We start from the raw sequence: 20,059 nt of genomic DNA on the forward strand, positions 1-20,059 counted from the left end.
CATACACTAGGGACCTACGTATGCAAATTGTGGGTGAAATACTGTGGAAACAATAACCAACAAGCAAATTTAAAGGAGAGAGCATAACTACTGGGGTCCTGGTTAGCAGGATCCCATTGAACACAGTCAAGCACACTGACATGAGGCAGAATATGAGGGTAACCATGCCAAGAAAGAAGGTACTTTCCTCCACCTAGTTAGCAGGATCCCAGTAAACACAGTCAAACACACTGCCAAACAGGTCAAAATTGGGGGTAATTGTTAGAAATGGGGTCTTTGGTTGGCAGTCAGGTTACCCCCTGTCCAAGCAAGGACCCTCACTTTAGTCTGGGTAAGTCACACACAATCCAAATTATCCTGTGCCCACCATTTTGTAGCTTTGGACTGAGCAGTCAGGCTTTACTTAGAAAGCAATGTGTAAAGTATTTGTGCAATAAATCAGGCAATAACACAGTATAGCACCACAAAAATACACCACAGAGTGTTTAGAAAAATATATAATATTTATCTTATATAATGTAGGTCAAAACGTTAAAATGCAATAAGTATATGTTGAGATATCACTGTAAAATGGATATATAATGTCTTTAGTCTTTTAAAAGCAATAAATGCCTCTTTCAAGCACAAAGTACATGGTTTGCGTTCAAAATCTCAGCAAAGAACCGCAGAGGACGAGATGCGTGGAAAACAAGGGAGGCGGGTCGCACATGGTGATGCATTGTTTAGTTTTCACGCAGGGACGGCTGTGTGTCGATTTCTGGCGCTCGGTCGTGGATCCCCTTCAAGTTGTGGGGTTTTCGAATGCCCCGGGGACAATGCGTAGATTTCCGGTGCTGACAGGATGAAGTCACATGGGCTGCGTCGATCCGGTGGGCGTTGCATGGAAATTTCTACTGCACGGCAGACACTGTGTTGATTCCTCTCTGGAAGTGGGCTGCGTCATTCCTGCTCGGCTGTGCTTCGATCCAGTGGGCTGTGTGTAGAATTTCCGGTCGCTGCGCTGGCGCTGCGTCGATCTTCTCATTGCAAAGTCGGGCTGCGTGTTCCGGTGCGCTTTGAATTTTTCACTGCGGTGCAGGCTGTGCATCATTTTTGGCCAGCTGTGCATCGATTTTCGCCACACAAGGAGTCCTGTAGAGATGAAGTCTTTTTGGTCCTGATACTTCAGGGAACAGGAGGCAAGCTCTATCTAAGCCCTTGGAGAGCACTTCTCACCACAGACAGAAAGCAACAAGGCAGCAGGGCAACAGCAAGGCAGCAGTCCTTCACAGAAAGCAATGAGGTGAGTCCTTTGGGCAGCCAGGCAGTTCTTCTTGGCAGGATGCAGGTTCTGGTTCAGGTGCTCTTCTCCAGGAAGTGTCTGTGAGGAGAGTGTCCACCCCAAGAAGTGTCTGAGTTGGTAGGGTCAGAGACCCTGCTTAAATATGCAAATGTGCCTTTGAAGTGTGGGAGACTTCAAAGAGTGGCTTAGAAGTGCACAAGGTGCCCTTTCAGTTCCATCCTGTCTGCCAAGGTCCCAGTAGTGGGTGTGGCAGTCCTTTGTGTGAGGGCAGGTTACTGTATTTGACATGTAAGTGTCAAGCCCTCCACCCTCCCAGCCCAGGAAGACCCATTCAAATTACAGATGTATGCAAGTGAGGCTGTGAATCCTGTGCTTGGGGTGTGTCTGAGTGAATGCACAAGGGAGCTGTCAACTAAACCTAGCCAGACGTGGAGTGGAAGGCACAGAAGGATTTGAGTGTAGAGAAATGCTCACTTTCTAAAAGTAGCATTTCTAAACTAGTAATATAAAATCCAACTTCACCATTAAGCAGGATTTTGTATCACTATTCTGGAATTACTAAATATGACCTGGCTACTCCTTTCAGATCAGGATCTACCACTCAAACAGTATATGAGGGTAGCCCCAATGCTATCCTATGAAAGGAACAGGCCTCACAGCAGCGTAAAATGAATTTAGGAGTTTTACACTACAAGGACATATAGAACACACATGTTCATGTCCTGCCTTTTATCTACATAGCACCCTGCCCTATGGGCTACCTAGGGCCTACCTTAGGGGTGACTTATATGTAGAAAAAGGGGGGTTTAAGGCTTGGCAAGTACTTTTAAATGCCAAGTCGAAGTGGCAGTGAAACTGCACACACAGGCACTGCAGAGGCAGGCCGGAGACATGGTTAAGGGGCTACTTATGTGGGTGACACAACCAGTGCTGCAGTTCACTAGTAGCATTTAATTTACAAGCCCTGAGCACATGGGACTTACAAGAAAATTAAATAAGTCAGTTGGGTATGAGCCAATGTCACCATGTTTTAAGGAGAGAGCATGTGCACTTTAGCACTGATTAGCAGTCGTAAAGTGCGCAGAGTCCTAAAGCCAGCAAAAATGAGGTCAGAAAAAGAGAAGGAGGAAGGCAAAAAGTTTCGGGGTGACCCTGCAGAAAGGCCATTTCCAACAGTAACCAAACTAGAAAGTGGCTACTTTCCTACACTTACTAGTAAATCAAATATGCCAATCATGGAAAAGCCAATTACACATACACTTTACACAGGAGCACTTGCACTTTTAGTACTGGTCAGCAGTGGTAAAGCACCCAGAGTAGCAAAAACAGCAAAAGTCCAGCTCACAGTCAAATCATGGGAAGCAGAGACAAAAAATACAGGGGAGACCACACCAAGGATGCCAGGTCTCACAGTACTGAAGCTGTCATTTTCTTTTGCTTAATCCTTGCATTTTATACATTCTTTTGTAGTATTTACTGCTTGAATATGTCTGAGCGGACTGGGAACCAAAACCTTATCTGTGGAAACATCAAACATACATGAGGGAAGGAAGAGTAAGTAAAATGTGGTGATACTTGGATGGGACCAGTTGATAGAGAAATATTTGGGGGATCACCAGTTTGGATAATTCTGGAAAGGCAGGAGGGTTGCTGGGAGGACATGAATGGTTGGCTTGTGATCGAGAGTCAGAGCCAGAGCTTTGTTGAGGCCATATCTCATGTTGAGTTTTGAAGAGCAGGGGCCATGCTATAAATTTCAATGACTCATGCCCTACCATATTTGCAATTCTCCTGGTCCTGATTAAAGGTGGGGAACTGCCAGTGAAGCCTCCACTGCAACACAGTCTTTGATGGTGGCCCATCTACCTATATGTGCTGCCTTTAGTATGTTGTTAAGTCCAACATACTTAGGGCAATCTTCCTGTTGTTAGTCTTCCCTATCTGGGCCCACCATGCCACACAGGAAAAACTGAAATGGCCACATGAACACGTAGACAACTCCTTATGCTTGCTGGACATTTTTTCTTTTTTTCAGAAATAAAAACATACTTTGAAGGCTTGGGCATTGGTGCAACCACTTGGTGGCGAGAAAGCATTCAGTTTTGACAAAAGTACATCCACACTGTTGCCCGGGTTCTCTCAATGCAGCAGATGGTCCTTCACTTGGAAGGCAGACACTTTAATGTCCCAAAGGCATAACATATCAGATGCCAGAGTCTAAATCACCCTCTATATATTGTTGAAATATATGTGTCCAGTTAAGAACACCTTTTACAATATCATAATCCCCACAAGGTTATGGGTACCTATTTAGTGTGTTCTTTCTTCCAGTAATGAGTTCTATGCAAGAGATATTCCAACAGGTTCTGTCACATTTAGTCAAAAGAAATGGACATGAGATACCAGTCCCTTCCCTTTTCTTACCACAATTGTAAGTTTTATCTGCATCCCTAGGAGCTAAGGTGATCTAACTGGGTGAGCCCTCCCAAGGACCACTATGTTGGAAATGACTGTCATTTTCATGGCATTCCCCCAGATTTTGACCTCGTTTTACCGAACCCCTCGTACATGGTATGATCTGTACCTAGGGCCTTTAAATTAAATGCTTTTGGGCTGCAACACTCTCTGTGCCAACTACTGCAGTATCACTGCAAATCATGTCTCCAGGCTTGCCTCAGTAGCCTTAGTATGCAGTTTTAAACTGCCATTTCAATCTGGCAAAATACACCTTTTGCATGCCAAACCTTTCAGTTGTAATACTAAATCACCTCTTAGGTAGGCCATAGATGCCCACATTAGGACATAAATATTTAGGGCCTGATTACAACTTTGGCGGAGGGTGTTAATCCGTCCAAAATGTGACAGATATCCCGCCCACCGTATTACGAGTTCCATAGGATACAGTGGACTCGTAATACGGCGGGCGGGGTATCTGTCACATTTGGGACTTATTGACCCCCTCCGCCAAAGTTGTAGTCAGGCCCTTAATATTTTAAATGTCCTGACAGTGAAAAAACCTCCATAGTCATTTTTCACTTCAGCACGGCTGGCTCTCTCATAGGAAAACACAGGAGTATACTAGAACAACTCATAGTGCTTAATTTCAGTTTTGGAACAACCACAAATATGCTTCCAGGCTACCTACCCTGTCTCTGACAGATGGAGCTCACACCTAGTCCTGCCTCCCTTTAGTCTTGCTAGTCAGTTTGTTTCCAAAACCAGTGGGAAGTAAAGCTTCTGCAGAACTGGTTTGGAGTGACCACAAGGGATTTGATTTGATTTGATTTGATTTATCATAGCCACACCTCTGCTTGGGCACAGGGAGGTCTGACCAGGGGAAGAAAGGTTCTGTCCTGTTGGATTTTAGGTAGAGATGGGCACTGGGGACAGTTTACAGTACAACATGCAGGAAGTGCTGCAAACGTGGGTAGGGTCACCCCAGGAAATGTTTATCCCCATTGGTTATGAAGTGGCCATGAGTTACCCCTGCCCACAGGCTGGCACTGAACATATATGTGACATCCCTAGTACCTTCCTCAGACCACTCCTGGAGTTGTGAATAACTAGAAGAAGGACTTCTCACCTGTCTATGGAAGACTAGACCTGCTTGCCTTCAACCAGGGACCTCAGAAGTGGCATGGGCTGGCCACCCTATCTGAACTACAGGGCCAGAACAAGCTTCAAAGTCCTTTTGCTGCAACTGCCCAGCTGAGCAGATCTAACTGGGCCTGCCTTGGAACCTGCTGCTGACCTCACTGGTGTGACTCCTAACCTCCAAGTTACCCCTAGGTCCTGAACCCCTAGCTGGGGAAAGAGAGTACTCCTCCTAACCAAACTACAAAAGTTGGGACTCAGAAATTGTTGGCAACTTTTCCTCAAAGGTACTGGTGGGAGACCGGGACTGCACACGACCCAAAGCCACTGACATTTAATTGCCAGTCTGATTTAACTTGCTGGTTTACCCTGCTGAAAAAGAGTAGAATTCAAGAAAAGTTTCTAAGTGCAAACGTAGAGGACTTCATCGGTACTGATGCTAAGTACCAACTTGTCGAAGTCAAAGCCTTCGTGGTTACAAATGTCACACTTCGCCTGCTCAGAGCTTTTCCGCCTTTGTCTGTGACCAGGCCTAGACCCCGCTCTTCAGCAACCTGAAAAGGTCGACCGGCTAGTGACTCATTGATGATCACATTCTCTTGAGAAAATTGATGAAGGTAAACATGCTATTTGGGCAAAGCTGGTGTCACTCTCTGATCTGTACTCCATTACATTTGGCTTTAGCTTTTCACTTTGACCCATTCTAGAACAACTATTTGACCACAGTTGGTGATTTGTGCTTTTGGTACTATGCTTAATTTGGACTTTGAAAATTCATATCTCTGGTTCTAGCTATTCGTTTTTTTTTGTCCTTTGGTGTCATTATGATTATTTTATTATTAAAACATGCTTTCATTTTCTAAATTGGTTTGAGATTTAATTATATTATTACTATTTGAGGACTGCATAAATATTTGCATATTGCCTTTAAGTTAATCCTAGTGTCAAGCTACAAGATGGTTAAGCACAAGTTTACCTATTGACTGTTGTGTTTCACCCTGACGTGGATTGTGATTACTATTTCAGGTGGGCTCTCAATCCTTCAAATATTAATCCAACCTCTTGCACTCTAGAACAGGATCTCAAACAACAGTATATTTCCTCAAAGGTATTTCAAACCCTTGACATTGTGATCTGTAGAAATGAGCACTAAGGGCCAGATGTATCATCACGGCCTTTTGCGATTCGGAAATAGCGATTTTTAAGAAATCGCTATTTCCAACTTGCAAAGTGCCATGTATCACATTTGCGATTCGGTAATAGCGATTTCTTAAAAATCGCAAATGCTATTACCGAATCGCAAATTGCGATACCGGCCCCATTCGCAGCTATGGGCCTGTTGGCCCATATCTGCAAATATTTTGCATTTACAAAATTGCGATTTCTGAACCAGAAATCGCAATTTTGGAAATGGAAAACCCCAAGGTGCTGGAGGCCTAAGGCCCCCTCTGCTGCACCCCAAAATTATTTTGGGGGACATGTAAGGTGCACACATGCCAAAAGGGCATATGTGCTTTACATGTACAATTTAAAAATGCATTTTAAGTGCATTTTTAAATTTTGCACCAGGTTACCACCTGGTTTCAGATAATGGCATTTTGCATGTGCAAAATGACATTCTGCGAAAAATCGCAATTTGCGTTTTTTTGATGCATCTCTTTGCGACTTGGATTTTGCGACTCACAATTTGCACCTCGCAATTTCCTACTGGAAATACCGAATCACAAATTGTGACTCGCAAAACCAGGTCGCAACGCAAAAAATAGAATTTTTTGCGATTTCTCATTTTTGGTCTGCGAATGCCTTTCATGCATTGCAGACCACTTTTTTGCACTCGCAAACCGCTGATTTTTACGATTCACACTGTTTGTGAGTGCAAAAAAGTTTCATACATCTGGCCTTAAATGACTTTACCATTTCAATGTTACAACCTCTGTGTATTGTATAAGGCTATCTTCATGTGTGAAGGGTTTTGACATCAGTTCAAACATTGTGCTAGTGAAAAAAACTGAATATGATTTCTAAATACTGTAGATCGGTTTTGGATTCCAAACACAGTCACTCTGCCTATACCAACCTGATTGAATGTTCCATCCCAACACACATGTACAGTAGACTAGGGAGTCCCTTCTACTAAATGTCTCTAAGGGACTTTGGACACATACTATGTGACTCTTAACTCAAACGTACTATAAACGAGGGGTGCCATACCTCCTCCCTCCTGCTGAGGTTTGAGCACAAATTGTTCGGGATTCTTGATGGCCATTGCAGCATTCTTATCGCCTTCTTCACTCTTTTGGAAAGGAAAATAGAAACCAGTGGAAGACCATTTACTTTTCGCTCTAACTTTATTTACAATGTATTTACAGCAGAAAAATGTCACATATTTATTCTAGTAATATACTTATTATATGCCAACCTAGGACATCATTGCGTGTTAAGGCCTCATTGAGAGGAGTGACATCAAATATAACTCTGGAAGCTGAAATGCAAAACAAGCACTTGGAAAAAACATCTGTTAACAAGAAGAACATCCTCCAACAAGAGACTAGAGCTATGGCGAATACTGCAAATACATTCAACTAAACGCAATTAAATCAAATACTGCATTGACAACAATATATCTGGGTGACCTGAGTGCTGGTATGTCAGTAAGTGTTATTCCCTCCCATTTTTGATTGAATCCATGTTGAGTAATTTTAATGAGGAACTCATTGGGATCCACCTGTGATTTGTGGGTGGAACAGAATCCTGAGACAACTGCAAGTAGCGTTTTTCAGGATCCACAGATTTAAGTGGTACTCTCTGTGAATGAAGGACAAATATTGTAAAACATGTTTAGAGAAAAAAAGATAGACTGCACCTACAATGGTAAATACTACAACAAAAGTGAGTCCTATCATACTCTGCACTTAAGACAAAGGGGCATATTTATACTCTGTTTGCGCCGGATTTGCGTTGGTTTTTTTGACGCACATTCGGCGCAAACACTGCCCCATATTTATACTTTGACGTCCGACGCAGCGGGCGTCAAAGTTCCACCATGTGCGCCATTTTTTAGAAGGGGGAACCAGCCTTGCGTTAATGATATGCAAGGTAGGCGTTCCCTTCTAAAAAATGACTCCCAGGCCTGTGCGCCATATTTAAACTCCCGTGCAAAAATGACGCACAGGAGTGGGCAGGTCAAAAAAAATGACGTCCAGCCACTTTTGCGTAATTTTTTAACGCCTGCTCAGGGCAGGCGTTAAGGGACCTGTGGGCTCGGAAGGAGCCCAGAGGGGCCCTCCCATGCCCCCAGGGACACCCGCTGCCATCCGTGCCCACCCCTGGAGGACGCCCAAGGATGGAGGGACCCACCCCAGGGACATTAAGGTAAGTGCAGGTAAGTATATTTTTCCGTACTTTTTTTGTGGCATAGGGGGGCCTGATTTGTGCCCCCCTACATGCCACTATGCCCAATGACCGTGTCCAGGGGACAGAAGTCATTGGGCAAGGGGGCATGACTCCGGTCTGTGCTAAGACAGGAGTCATTTCAATGGGGGTTGGGAGTAAAAAAAAATGGGTTGAGGCAGATTTTTTGCCTCAGACGGACTTGCCCCATTTTTTTACGCCCAAGCTCCATTTTCCCCTACGCCGGCGCTGCCTGGTGTGAGTCATTTTTTTTACGCACACCAGTCCGCAGCGCCGGCTAACGTCATTCAATAAATAAGGCGCCCGCATGGCGCTTTGGAATGGCGTTAGCCGGCGTTAAATTTTTTGACGCACAACTGCGTTGGCGCAGTTGTGCGTCAAAAAGTGTAAATATGGCCCAAAGTATCTGGGAATTGTGCACAGGCAATGAGCTCTCCACCCTCTCCAGGGGTATGATATGTGTTGGCAAAAATCTCAAAGAATTCCATTGTCACCCGGGGTCAGATGTACACAGATCAGTTGCTTATTTGTTTGTTACCAGAACGAGCCTGCAGTGTTCCAAGGCTGCAGGTGCAAGCAGGCTTTAGGAATAACAGGTTAAACATTCAAAGGAACAGATGACTGTAATGCATGTTTCTATAGGTATCCGTAGTGCTTAATTTGCAGGCAACCTGGAAGAGGTTTCTTATGTATCTATCATGAACACTTCATCTTTAGTCCTGCATAGTTAAGGTGCCTACAAAACAAGGGTAACCATTAGGCAGGGAGTAGAAGGGGTGCATGCATTGCACCAATTTGTAAATCTGGTGCAACACCTTTGGCCGCGTTGGGCCACAGTAGCGTCATAAGAAATTACGCTACTATGGCACAAGGAGGCACTAGGCCTTCTTAAATCTGCGCCTACATTTTCTGGTAGTCCTTGAACCATCAGGTTATTTTAGTTGGCAGCACTGGGGAAAGATTTCATAGTGTCTCATAGTGCCTTTGCTAAACAATTGCATAGTAATCGTGCTATAACCATGACCTTGCTAGGTGGATTCATGATTTATTTTTAGAAGAACATTTGGTTCATCTAGTAAATAAGGTGCTCCTGTACAAGGAATTACAGGTAAGTTCAACATTAATTCTACTTGAAAGGAGCAGCCAGCAATCACAGCCAACTACACAGAGCTCACTCGGAAATCCCAATCACTTTTACTAGACCCCCACAACCTTCAATAGTCCACCCACATCTTGCCCCCTCCCAGGTTCAGGATACAGAATATCATAGTTCCTTGTCAGATTACTGGAGAACATCTTTCTAAAAATATAGACATCGGGCCTGATTGTGAGTTTGGCTGTCAGACTTCCAGGATGCCAAGCCGGCGTCCCAAAAAGACTTACCCTTGGAAGGTCACAATGGAGTGTTGTGTTTCTTAGTGGCTCACATCACAGTACATGTTGGCTGGTCCTGGGCTACATAATGTCAGTGTGCTTTCTTAGTCAGCAGATGACTCCAAAAGTGTGTATTGATGTCCCTGTACTTGTGCTCTCACATGTTGTGTGTTGTGTGTTGACAATTACAAAATACCTGTGCTAGGTGTTTCTTTAATATGTGTTAAACAATGAGTTACCCTAGAAAAGTACAAATCTGACCTCTTCATTTGTCTATTGCATTCGCACAAATCAACACCCATCAGAAGCAAGGGAATTGGAGCACCATGACCCAGAAGTTGTGGATCCTCAGGGACTATCTGCGGCAGAGCATCCACTGTTGCAAAGGTGGGTCGACCTGAAATGCTGGGCCCGGAAGATTGCAGAGGTCCCGCTGGAGCTGTCCCCTGACCCCCATTATAGCCCACATACTGGCGGTGGCATACCCCAACCTTGATAGGCAGTTGAGGGGAACACAGCAGCTACCAAGGGGTGAGTCCTGAGCAGATTCATACCTGTTACAGTGCCAAGTTGATGTGTTGGAGTCAGTCATCTCCCATGAATATTGGAGAAGGCCAATGTGAGATACACAAGATGAGTTATTGTTTGTGTAGGTATGGAACTTGGTGCATACTGATGTGCCTTTCTTATTGTCCTAGTGACCAAGGACACAACAGAATATAGGCCCTCATTACAAACCTGGTGGTAAATCCCGCTTTCCGCCGTGCAGAAGACCGTCAACATACCTCTGCGGCCGCAGAATTCCTCTACAGGTATTACGACCAACAGCTCAGAATCCGCCACAATACAGACACCCACACAAGTCTCCCACACCAAAGGTCAGTGATAAACTGGTGATACAAAACCGACACAGTCACGCCAACAGGAATACACCCACACTACCATGACCCACGAAACAACGTGGCGGTCTTTCAACCGCGGTATTCCTTTGGTGGTATACACCGCCGCGCTCAAAATGCGCACACATTTACAAAACACAACCACACTGGACAATTTGAAATACACACACCTGATACACATATACCCACCACACCCACACACCCAATCCAATATAAAGCACACACCCACATCACCCACAAACCCTTACTACCAAAATCTTGAAAGAAGGCCAGAGAGAGAGACTACCGAAAACAACACCAGCATCCACAGACACACAACACCATCACTTACACAACTTCCACGCACCTCAAACAACAAACACCAACACATCCCCTCACACATCACAACAGACACCACCTCACACATCACCCCCACCACATCATGGCACCTCAAAGGCACCCCAGGTTCTCTGAGGAGGAGCTCAGGGTCATGGTGGAGGAAATCCCCTGGGTAGAGCCACAGCTATTCGGAACACAGGTGCAGCAGATGTCCATTGCAAGGGAGATGGAGCTACGGTGCAGAATTGTTGACAGGGTTAATGCAGTGGGACAGCATCCAAGAACACGGGATGACACCAGGAAGCGGTGGAACGACCTACGGGGGAAGGTGCGTTCAGTGGTATCCAGACACAAGATTGCTGTACAGAGGACTGGCGGTGGACTCCCACCTCCTCCCCCACAACTAACAACATGGGAGGAGCAAGTCTTGGCAATACTGCGTCCTGAGGGCCTTGCAGGAGTGGCAGGAGGACTGGCCTCTGGTAAAACACATCTTTACTACTTTATCCCCCACACCCTACCTGCATGCCATCACGTCCCGCCACCCTTACCCTCACACACATCACCCCAACAACCCACAGATACCCCACTAACACAACCCACACATCCCAAAGCCAAGCCCTGCATGTAACACCAATGCACGGAGACCCATCACCAAAGCATGTCCAGTACAGAGATTCACTCATGCCCCAAAATCACCAATCACACAAAGACCAAGCCAATAATGCAAGCACAGGAGTAGAGGGTCACTCACCCATTGCACAAGATGGCACACACAGATACAATAACTATGCATTTACACCCGAACAGGACCCAACCCAACGTCACCGGACAGGAGGTGCCAGACATATCCAGTCCCCCCACAGAAGAGACCCACAGTGATGACAGCAGCTCTGCACGCCTGGATCAAGATGACCAGCCCGGCCCATCAGGGACCTCAGGACAGTCAGGTCCCCTGACACAGTCACAAACCGCCACAGAGCCTCCCCCTTCAGGAAACACCAGCACAGCACCCACCCAGTGGGCCCATCCCTCTGTCCCCAGGACACGTCAATCAGCAGTGTGTCCATCACTACAGGGAACCCAGGCAACCCCACTAACACAGAATGATCAGGGACCTGGGGGCAGTGGCAGTTTGCACACGGTTCAGGGGACAGAGGCACAGGATAACAGGGAAGATGGGAGGACTGCTGTGCAACAGGGGGAGGACAGGCCCAGGGAACCCACACTCCACGAGTTACTCTCCAACATCATGGGAGCTTACCACCATTCCCAGGAGACCATGGGCATGGTACTGGCCAAGTTTCAGGAGACCCAGCGGCTGCAGGAGGAACACTACATGGGGATCAGGGAGGACTTGAAGTCTATTAACAACACCCTGGTCACCATTGCAGGGGTGCTGGCAGACCTTCTCAACATCAGGAGGAACACAGTGGCACACCAACGGGGCCCTGACTCTAGCCTGGACGATTAAAAGCCCTCCACCTCTGCCGGCGCTAGTGGACAGGAGGCACCGCCACAGGAACATCAGGACACCAGAACCCCATCCCCTGCAGATGGAGAACCACCTGCAGACAGTCCCTGAGATCCAGGAACAAGAGAGAGAACATTGGCAAGACCCCCGCCAGGAAATAAGACCCCCTTGAATATCACCCTTCTGTCCCACTATGTCACCCTGTCCATCTTTAAACTGCCATTGCTCCACTTCCTATGCCCCTTTGGACAATGCACCTATGAAACAAATAGACTGGACTCTGCCATGGACATACCTCCACCATCACCCCAGCCCATTTTACAACCCCCTCCACTTATTTGCACAGGAATAAACACATTTCAATCACAAAACAATCTGGTGTCAGTGTGTGCTTTCACAAATGTGTAATTGCAAAAACTATGGATCATAGCAATGTCAATTTACTTGTTCACATACCAATGTAACACAGCTGTAGGTCAGGAGTAAACATAGCAGAGGGCACAAAGTGGGACCCAGATCTGTGAAATGGAAAGTCAAAGTGACAAGTCAGTGTCTATACACTGAGTGAAAATGACAGACTTATGCGAGCTCCAACAATAGTATGAGATGTGGGAAGCAGTGACATCTTCTTACCTGTGTCTCACTGGAAGTATTGCATGATGATGTTGTTTCAGTTGTCGATATCCTCTTCTTCTGCCTCCTCTTCTACACTGTCCACAGGCTCCACAGCTGCCACAAGACCACCATCTGGCCCATCCTCCTGCAGAAAAGGCACCTGGTGTTGCAAAGCCAGGTTGTGCAGCATATAGCAGGCCACGATAATCTGGCACACCTTCTTTGGTGAGTAGTATAGGGAACCACCTGTCAGATGGAGGCACCGGAATCTGGCCTTCAGGAGGCCAAAGGTGCGCTCTATTATCCTCCTAGTTCGCCCATGTGCCTCATTGTAGTGTTCCTCTGCCCTTGTACTGGGATTCTTCACTGGGGTCAGTAGCCATGACAGGTTGGGATAACCAGAGTCACCTGCAAATGTCGAGGGACAACTGTTAGACACACACTAACCCTTAGGGACAACTCCATACCCAGACACCTATGTCAACTGTATTGGGACCTTGGCCTCACCTATTAGCCACACACGGTGCCTCAGGAGTTGCCCCATCACATAAGGGATGCTGCTATTTCTCAATTTGTAAGCGTCATGCACAGAGCCAGGATACTTGGCATTGACATGGGAGATGTACTGGTCTGCCAAACACACCATCTGCACATTAATCGAATGGTAGCTCTTCCGGTTTCTGTACACCTGTTGATTCCTGCAGGGGAAAAAATGCCACATGTGTACCATCAATGGCACCAATGATGTTGGGGATGTGTCCCATGGCATAGAAGTCACCTTTCACTGTGTGCAAATCCTCCACCTGAGGGAAAACGATGTAGCTGCGCATGTGTTTCAGCAGGGCAGACAACACTCTCGACAACACGTTAGAGAACATTGGCTGGGACATCCCTGATGCCATGGCCATTGTTGTTTGAAAAGACCCACTGGCCAGGAAATGGAGTACAGACAGGACCTGCACTAGAGGGGTATCCCTGTGGAATGGCGGTTGGCGGACATTAGGTCTGGCTCCAACTGGGCACACAGTTCCAGGATTGTTGCACAATCAAGTCTGTATGTGAATATGATGTGTCTCTCTTCCATTGTCGACAGGTCCACCAGGGGTCTGTACACCGGAGGATGCCGCCATCTCATCACCTGCCCCAGCATATGTGCCCTATGGAGGAGAAAGGCGAGCAGAAAGTCATCCAACACTGAGGTATCACAATGTGTTATTTGCAGAAACATTATTAATCCGCAATGTGCCAGGATCTGTCTGTATTCCCAGCCTAGATAGGTGTGTCGCAGTTTTTATCCATCCCATGTGGTCCCCTGAAATGGCGGTTGCCTGACCTGTAAGGTGGGACAGGGGATATGAGGTAACTGTGTCGCGGTGGGCGGTCGAAGACCGCAGCTCAATTCTGCTTTGGTTAACATTGGGCCCTATGGGTCCCAGGAGCCAATGATGATGTACGCCGGCGGTGACGTTACGCACTGCCGCGGACGTGACCGCCATTTTCTTTCTGTCAACTCACTTGATACCTGACCTTCAACAGGAGAGGACCTACACTGCAAGTGCTGCTGTGACCAGTGTCTGGAAGCGGCGATGGCTATATTGTCTGGGGAAAGGGCCCCTGCCTTCACTTCAAAGGAATTGGAGAAACTAGTGGATGGGGTCCTCCCCCAGAACACGCAACTGTGCGGTCCTCCAGACAAACAGGTGAGTACACTGTGAGCATGCTGCATGGGCAATGCCTGCTTTGAGTGGTGTGGATGGAAGATACATGGGGGGGGGGGCAGAGGCCTGCATGTGCGGATGGTAAGTGTATGTGCATCAGGGCATGGGTGGGAACTAGTGGCCAATGAGTATGACGGTCCGGATGGGTGAGTAATTTCCTTTCCCCCTGTACCATTCCTCTAGGTCAGCACCCACCAGAAGAAGGGTATCTGGTCTACCACAGACGAAGCACCCACTGCCGTAAAAGATGGTAGGACCTGCGCCGCTGGAGGAAGAAGACGGAGGAGGCCCAGCTGGGGATGGCCTCCCAACGTGGAAGTGGTGCCCATCCCACCATGACCCCCCTGATGTCCCGGATCCTGGCAGTGGCATATCTGGAGTTGAATGGGCGCTTGAGGGCATCACGGCAGCCACAAGGGGGTGAGTACACTCTCATTCAGCTGACTGCGCGCATTACGAGGTGTCTGGGTGGGGGAGGTGGGCAGTGGGTTCCCCTAGGCCAGGGCGAACTGGGTAGGCAAGGTCCCTTGTGAGGCAGGCTATGTGGCACCCCAACCCCACTAGTGGTAAGAGCCATCTACACCTAGTCAGGCTCCTGTGACTTCCAGGTGTGCAGCAATTGGGCTTAGGCCTCATACCCCATGGTCAGGGGAATTTTCTAGGAACTGTTAGTTCATGGCGTAGTGCTGAGGGCTGCTCCCTGTGTGTTGTGTCCGCCAACGGTAGTTGCATGCACTGAACATGTTTTTCTTCTGTCTTTCCCCCCCTTTTTGTGGTCTCCCTGTTCTTGTGTACAATAGCATCATCAGGCAGAGGAGCATTGGCACCAGAGCAGGAGGGAGCTGCAAACCACTTGGCCCTGGAGGGTAAAGCAATGGAGTCTGAAGCCAGCAGTGGGACGGAGGGTGAGGGGAGCTCCACGGCGGGGACAGGAGCATACACCAGTGACAGCGGCTCCTCCTCTGATGGGAGTTCCCTTGCTGTGGCAGGCTCCTCTGTGTCCCCCGCATCAACAGGTACAGCCGCCACCCCCCCTACCAGCACCGCCCTCCGAGCAGGCCCTCAGCGTGTGTTCTGTGCCCGCTCACCCAGGAGGGTGGGCATCTCCTTCGCCCCAGGCACCTCAGGCTCTGCCCCAGTCAGCCCTGCTGCCCTCAGTGAGGAGGCTATTGACGTCCTGAGATCCCTCACTGTTGGGCAATCTACCACTTTGAATGCCATCCAGGGTGTTGAGAGGCATTTGCAACAAACAAATGCATACCTGGAGGGAGTTGATTCTGGGCAGGCAGCCCAACAGAGAGCATTTCGGGCTCCGGCCTCAGCACTGATGGTAGCCATTGCTCCTGTGTCCAGCCTCCCCCCTCTAACTTCCACTACCCAGACCCATTCCCCTGTACCTCAGCCTATCCCAAGCCCTCCATCAGACCAGCATTCACACACATCAACACACAAGAGTGGACATGGCAAACATAAGCACCACACATCCCACAGGAACTGACACAAGCACCATCCCCATGCAGACCCAGCAACATCCACTGCCTCCACTGTGTCCCCCTCCTCCACGTCGTCCTCCTCCCTCCCTGTCTCGTCTCCACTCACACCTGCATGCACAACATCCTCAGCCACTACCTCCATCCCTAGCACGCCCATCACCACACACAGCTCACATGCAATCACCACCCCCACTACCATTCACACATCCCCTGTGTCCTTTCCCAGTGTGTCAGTGAGCCCTCCTCCCAAAGTACACAAACGCAGACACACACCCACCCAACAGCCTCCGGCCCATGCAACTTTACCCAAATTCAGCAGACATATACCTCCTACAACCACTACCTCTTCCTCCACTCCCAAACCCCCTCCATCTTCCCGTCCCTGTGTGTCTAAAAAACTCTTCCTGGCTAACATTGACCTCTTCCTTACACCTCCTCCCCCGTCCTTTCCCTAGGGCCAGGCTATCCAGGTCCCAGCCCAACACCTCAGCCACCAAATCCCCAGGCACAGTTGTGCCAGCAACTGCATGGTCATCAAGTGCACCACTCGTCAGGGCTACCAGTGTGCCACGTAGCGACGGCAAGGACATTCCACCACCTGCCAAGGTGAAAAAGGTGCCCACATCCCAGAGGGAGAAGCCAAAACTAAAAGCCACCAAGGGCTCAGCAAAAACAAAAGGGGATAGTGGCAAGACAACTGCTGCACCATCAAAGGTGGGGAAGAGACAAAAGCACAAGAGCAGGTCAGGAGAGGGCACAGTGGCACCGACTGAGGGACCAGTGTCACACCTTCTGTCCACGATCACACCAACCTGTACAGCTGCGAACAACGCAAGCTGCCCCGCCACTACAACCGCCACCAGCACCGCAACCTGCACAGCCACCGCCACGTCTACAGCCTCAGCGACAGTCCCCAGCCTCTTCCCCAGTGGGCGCCGTCCAAGGTAGCAGGAGACGTCCTTCTGTGTCCCTCAGCAGGTGCTGACCCATGCACCACCGCCAGCACCGCCACCACAGACACCGCCACAAGCACCGCCCCCAGCCCCGCAACGTGCTCCGACAGTAGCTCCACCGCTGACATGGTTACCATCCCCAGTGGTCAGTTGTCCGAGGCTGGAGGAGAGTTCCTGGACCCTGGCAGCTTCCATGAGGCATGACTTCCTTCACTTTTTGCACCTGCAGGTGGAATGCGAAGCCGCAGCAGTGTGGGGTATGTCGCTGCCTCCATGGCGTATCATGCTACCTGTACCTCTGCAATCTTGTGGCACACACACCCAGGTGAGGGAATTGTACCGGCCACACTGCACGTGGAGCACTCTGGGCACCAGGCCCCCTCCAGAACCAGTGGAGATTCACATCCACTACCTCAGTCCTTGGCAGGATGAAGCACTCTGGGCACCAGGCCCCCTCCAGAACCAGTGGAGATTCACATCCACTTGAGAGACTGTGGCTTTGCACTCCACAGGACCAAACAGTGGGCAACCCACCCACTTGAGAGACTTGAGAGACTGTGGCTTTGCACTCCCCAAGACCAATCAGTGGGCAAACCACCCACTGGAGAGACTTGAGAGACTGTGGCTTTGCACTCCCCAGGATAAGGCAGTGGGCAAACCACCCACTGGAGGGACTTGAGAGACTGTGGCTTTGCACTCCCCAGGACCAATCAGTGGGCAAACCACCTACTGGAGAGACTTGAGAGACTGTGGCTTTGCACTCCCCAAGATAAAGCAGTGGGCAACCCACCCACTGGAGAGACTTGAGAGACAGTGGCTTTGCACTCCCCAGGATACAGAAATGGGCATGGAGCCCCCTCGTGCAGCAGTGGCATTGTGCGTTCATCTGGCTGAGGTGCCCCCCCTTCCCCTGAGGTGCCTGTATATTTTCAGTCTGATATCCCAGCAGTGTTCTCTCTGTTTCCAGTCAGGTATCTAGTGTGGGCTTCGCCCACGCATTTTGGGACCAGTGGTCCATGGACAATAATTGGTACACTATCCGGGCTTGTGTAGTTGGTGTACATATTTGTATATACTGAATTTAGATTTTTGACTATCTGATTTTTCATGATTACACTTGTTACAATCATTTCCTTTTGTCCTTGCATTCTTCCAGGGGGTGGGGAGTGTATATGTAATGTTGCTGCATGTATTTGTGTGTATGTTGTTGTGGGTGAGGGTGGGGGTATTGCGAGTTGCGTGTGTGTGTCACTCTCTCCCCCCGTGTTGTAGGTGCAGTACTCAACGTGGTCGTCGCCGCCGCCGTTCGTACTCCTGGTAGATGAGAAGATACACCAACATTGGTAACACCTGTAGTTCGGGCTCCATGGCGTTCTGGTTCCTCATTGGGTGTCGAGAGGTGAGTGTTTTCCCTTCTGTGTACTGTTTCCACCGTGCTTTTCATGGCGTTGGTTCCACCCTGGAAAAGAGGGCGGATAGGCGTGTTGAAATACAGTGGGGGGTACTTTGTCTTCCGCCTGTCTGTTGGCGGTTACCGCAGTGGTGTTTGTTTCTACCGCCGTGGCGGTCGGAGAGTTAAAGTGGCTGTCTATGTTGGCAGTTTCCGCGATGGTCTTGATTCCATTTGCTTTTTCTGCCGGCCTGTTGGTGGTATTACCGCTGCTTTAACACTGACCGCCAGGGTTGTAATGGGGGCCATAGTCCACTACCAATATAATCTCTTGGGCAGACACATAGCTGAGTGTAGTAGTCAATAATATCATGTTGTTTCATGTTGTGGGTATCATTTGTACCCAACAGTCCACTTGTCTTCAGTGTGTCAGCCCCAAGATCAAACAACATGAGGTAATAGATCACTGTCTGCTCAAGAGATTAGATTGGCTCCTGTACCCAACAGGCCACCTGTCTTCAATGTGTCAAGAATGCTGGTGCCTCACTACTGTCTCTCATGTGGTGGTGGCCATCATACATGTGACATAGCATACATTGTCCTTTGTGTATAGTCACAGAGCAGTCCTTTACCTTGGTAAGCAGGGAATGTACCGTTGAATTATGTGGGTAACATTACTGTTGGCATCAGTATTGTGCTTACATGTTAGCATGTGTACCTTGCACTTTTGTAGTATCATTTAATCTACTACTTCATACCTGTCTTCATGGGATGATGCCTGATTCCGTTACAAATGTGTGCATGCCAAAATCTCTAGGAAAATAGTTTTATATAATGGGTATACAGTTCATGAGGCACCACAGACTGGAGTGTGTCAACACCTGTTACTCCATGTCATTTACCATGAACAATTGCAGAAGCAATGAAGGACATGACACTTAGACCTACAGTATTTACTCCTAATGTGCACTTCCATGCCATTGATGTTGAATCATTTAACTAAGTGCATTGCATATGTCAATTGTTGAAGGTTTATTACCTGACTGTTGACATGCATCAGGGAGTGACATGCAGAAATGTTGCAATCATATGTGAGTGTGTGTACACTCTGTTATACAATGGAATCTGTGTTTACATGGTAAAAAGGTTCAGAGATATGCCTTCACATTGAGAAACATGTTAAAGGCCCTTTTCAGATTTTGGAGATTCCCTGAGCCACAACAACATTGAATGGACTATTGCCTTTTAGATTCAAAATTAGAAGGGAGTTCTCACAAATACCAATCAAAACAGGTGATTGCCCTAGGCCTAGCTGATTCCTTGTGCTGTGGATATGTGTAGACAAATCTCCTAGACATTTTGACCAGATTGTCTTCAGTGCAATTTTCAAGATGTGTATTTGAACATTTGCCAATTGCAGGACCTTGTGTGAAATCTGTGAGAATGTCCTTGGCATTGCCATTATATTTGATGCCAACAGGTTAGCAAGGAGTGCTACAAGAGCCAATTCATTCAAGGTGAAAAGGTCTCCTACTTGA

At 48.1% G+C, this 20,059-nt stretch overlaps 1 protein-coding gene across 2 annotated transcripts in view; it reads right to left on the minus strand.

Annotated features, from left to right (window-relative positions):
- The window catches only part of LOC138282983 (glutathione synthetase-like), a 268,746-nt gene that overhangs the window by 21,007 nt on the left and 227,680 nt on the right, over positions 1 to 20,059 (minus strand). For both annotated transcript variants that reach the window (XM_069221071.1, XM_069221073.1), the window contains exon 11: positions 7,088 to 7,169. In XM_069221071.1, coding sequence (XP_069077172.1) covers positions 7,088 to 7,169 — 82 coding nt within the window. The remainder of the gene's footprint in view (positions 1 to 7,087; positions 7,170 to 20,059) is intronic.

The sequence above is a fragment of the Pleurodeles waltl genome, chromosome 2_2, assembly GCF_031143425.1.
Source record: "Pleurodeles waltl isolate 20211129_DDA chromosome 2_2, aPleWal1.hap1.20221129, whole genome shotgun sequence".
Classification (NCBI taxonomy): Eukaryota; Metazoa; Chordata; class Amphibia; order Caudata; family Salamandridae; genus Pleurodeles; species Pleurodeles waltl.